Source organism: Topomyia yanbarensis, unplaced genomic scaffold (assembly GCF_030247195.1).
Source record: "Topomyia yanbarensis strain Yona2022 unplaced genomic scaffold, ASM3024719v1 HiC_scaffold_274, whole genome shotgun sequence".
In the NCBI taxonomy this organism is placed as follows: Eukaryota; Metazoa; Arthropoda; class Insecta; order Diptera; family Culicidae; genus Topomyia; species Topomyia yanbarensis.
This window is the reverse complement of record NW_026683464.1, coordinates 47,338-50,000: the sequence shown is the minus strand read 5'-3', so window position 1 is coordinate 50,000 and position 2,663 is coordinate 47,338. Positions and strand designations below refer to the sequence as shown.

Here is a 2,663-nt window from a genome sequence, read left to right as displayed (position 1 = left end):
AACAGGGAAGTTACTACAATTAGCCTAGAAGAAAGTTTCAATGTGCCTACTACTTACCGGCTTTTAGGTAAACCGGCCCAATCGCCATTTCATTGAGTGGGAAGTGAGTATGAAACAGGGATGCCATATTGAAATCTCTATTGCCATCAAAAAAATCTTACCATTTGTAATGATACAAACAGCAAACTACAAAGTGTTAAATTTCCAAAAAATCTTTGAAAAAGCACAATATTTCTAAAAATCTGTGGAAATCTGTGAATTTTTCATCAAAATACCAAAAATCTGTGATCAAAAATTATGAAAAAAAATCTGTGACGTTACAGAAAAACCTGTGAATATGGTAACACTGGTACGAAAATGCTTTATCATTCGCAGAAGTCAGCCATTTTGAAATATTGAACATACATAGGTGGTGCGTTGAGGTTGAACCATTTGCTCCAGTTAAATACTTTTATAATGCCACCGAAGAAAAAAATGCTGCTAAAAATACAAATTCTCGTAAACGTAAGCACATTTAAAGTGGTAAAACTGTTTTCAAGTAATAATTTTTCTTTCTTAAAATAGAATCCCGCCAACAGGATGGACAGCAAAGGCTAACCTCTGAAATTAAGAGAAAAGCAGACCGGATGAATGCAACTCACGTACAACAGCGAGTAAGATATTTCTTTGGGATTCTATATATTTTTTTGATGAAGGGCATTGCCTGGAACGACCAAGTATTGCAGAAAAAAGGTGGAACTCGTTTTGTTTTTCTCTTCTCTACAGTTGCAAAAGCTTCTCGAGCAGCAGGGACTATCGCTCAGTCAATCTGGGTACGCGTTTGTATCAGCCGACTCTGCGACTAGTGCTATAGATACACCGCAGAAAATGATGTCACAGGATCCACTAGATTCATCGATTTCGGAATCTTCGACGGGTTGGAATAGTTCCCAGAAAACTAACATTCTATCTGCTAGTGCGTCAGTAACTTCAACAACAAGCAACCCTTACCATGTTGCAGCTATATGTGGATCTCAAATGTCACCCGATATTCCAAGTTGTGTCAATACTACTCAGGACCAGCCAAAAACACTCATCACAGATAATACAAGTAACGAACATACTACCTGTCGACGAAGCATTGATATTGATCTAATGCCACATGTTATCGCGGGTGCCACGGCTACCATACACGTCCCAGATTGCACCCAGGAGTTACTGGTTCTACATACACAGCCAAAGTTTGTTGAAATCAACACTGCGCCAAATTCGTCGAGCCAGGCACAACATCTTTTACATCTAGTTTCAAATGATGCGCTGTCGCCTTCGGAGTTCACAACTTCGGTTGTGAGATCAAATACTCAGGCATTTTCTAACCCGGTACAGCAGGTACTACAACCAAAACTGGATGACCAGCTATCAAAGCCTGAAGATCTCAGCATTCCTAAGAAAACAGTTCCTAGTCGGATTGAACCATTTACTGTACATACTGATACTCCGAATGAGCTGAGCGAACCATATGAAATTGATTTCATAGTCGATGTACCAACATTTTCACCAGTACAATCGCTCGAAAGCCAACACTCAACGTCGCAGATGTCATCAACAATTGAAGGTAATGAAAATTGCGGCAAATGTGACGTTTGGGAAAATCAAGCGCTGGAGAACAAGAATACCATTAAGAAACTTCGTAGAAAAATCAAGCTGCTCAAAAAGGAATTAGCCCAATCAAATGACCACGCACTGTCTCTTTCACGGGAGCTACAGGATTTGAAGGATCGGCAACAAATTCCTTCGGTAAATTTGTCGTATTTTATTGCTATTAATAATTTAGTTACATTTTTCTCAACTTTATTCAGGTCACATTCACGATTCAATCTGATTTCGACATCACGCTGGAAGAAATTAAAAACATCGATCGCAATGCTACCACGGATAGCCAATTTATTTCTAATTTGGCGATTCACTTCTTTGGAGTTGACAGATTGAAAACAATGAGTGTGACAGGACAACCTACGCCACGATTCAAAAACAAACTGAACGCAGATGGTTCGCTTTTGTACCCGGCAAAAGAGCAAATTGACCCTAAAATTCTTAAATTTATTTTTGGTAAATTTGTTTCATTTTCATGTAACAAAGTTGTAGTCAACTCTTTGTATTTTCCAGAAAAACTTGTTGAACGTGTTGCCATGCGCCTGGGACCACACAAAATTCGTGAAATTGCACACTATGCCAACGAGAAGCTGGTAAATAAAAGTATTGCCCAAAAAATTTCGAATCTCAACAAAATCGAAACTAACCGCGTGCCTTTTGGTATAAATAGAATCGGTAATGGAAATCGAAATTAAACGTATAATGCATTATGATTAATACGACAGTACACAGAAGCGTGTAATAATTTGAATTTGACATAAGTAATCTTATTGTCTTGGATTTATTGAATAAAATGATTTGTTATTATTGTACGTAGTTTTTATTGCTTGGAGAAAACACCCCTACCATTTTCAGTACGGTGAAATAAAATATTTGTACCATAATTGTACAATAACAGATATCGTAGGTAATCGAATAGTTTAACTATTTAAGGATGATTAAGATTATAATCCAAAAAAATTAATCACCGTATCATGTATTGTAGTGTTATTGTTTTACTATATCCATGCTACTATAGTTGATATGGTTGA

General features: G+C 37.3%; 1 protein-coding gene across 1 annotated transcript; it reads left to right on the top strand.

Moving 5' to 3' along the window:
• The first annotated feature begins 299 nt into the window (after positions 1-299).
• Positions 300-2,395, top strand: LOC131695080 (uncharacterized). The gene is made up of 5 exons (XM_058983610.1): positions 300-504; positions 565-653; positions 766-1,776; positions 1,839-2,088; positions 2,146-2,395. Exons 2-5 carry the CDS (start codon positions 627-629, stop codon positions 2,325-2,327), a joined length of 1,470 nt encoding a protein of 489 aa, XP_058839593.1. The 5' UTR covers positions 300-504; positions 565-626; the 3' UTR covers positions 2,328-2,395.
• Positions 2,396-2,663: the final 268 nt, after the last annotated feature.

What these genes read in the sequence shown, in the direction of transcription:
- LOC131695080 (XM_058983610.1), top strand. Translation starts at nt 627, where the DNA reads ATGAATGCAACTCACGTACAACAGCGA. An exon ending in CAACTCACGTACAACAGCGA is followed by an intron (nt 654 to 765) that starts GTAAGATATTTC and finishes TCTTCTCTACAG; the next exon opens with TTGCAAAAGCTTCTCGAGCA. An exon ending in AATTCTTAAATTTATTTTTG is followed by an intron (nt 2,089 to 2,145) that starts GTAAATTTGTTT and finishes TGTATTTTCCAG; the next exon opens with AAAAACTTGTTGAACGTGTT.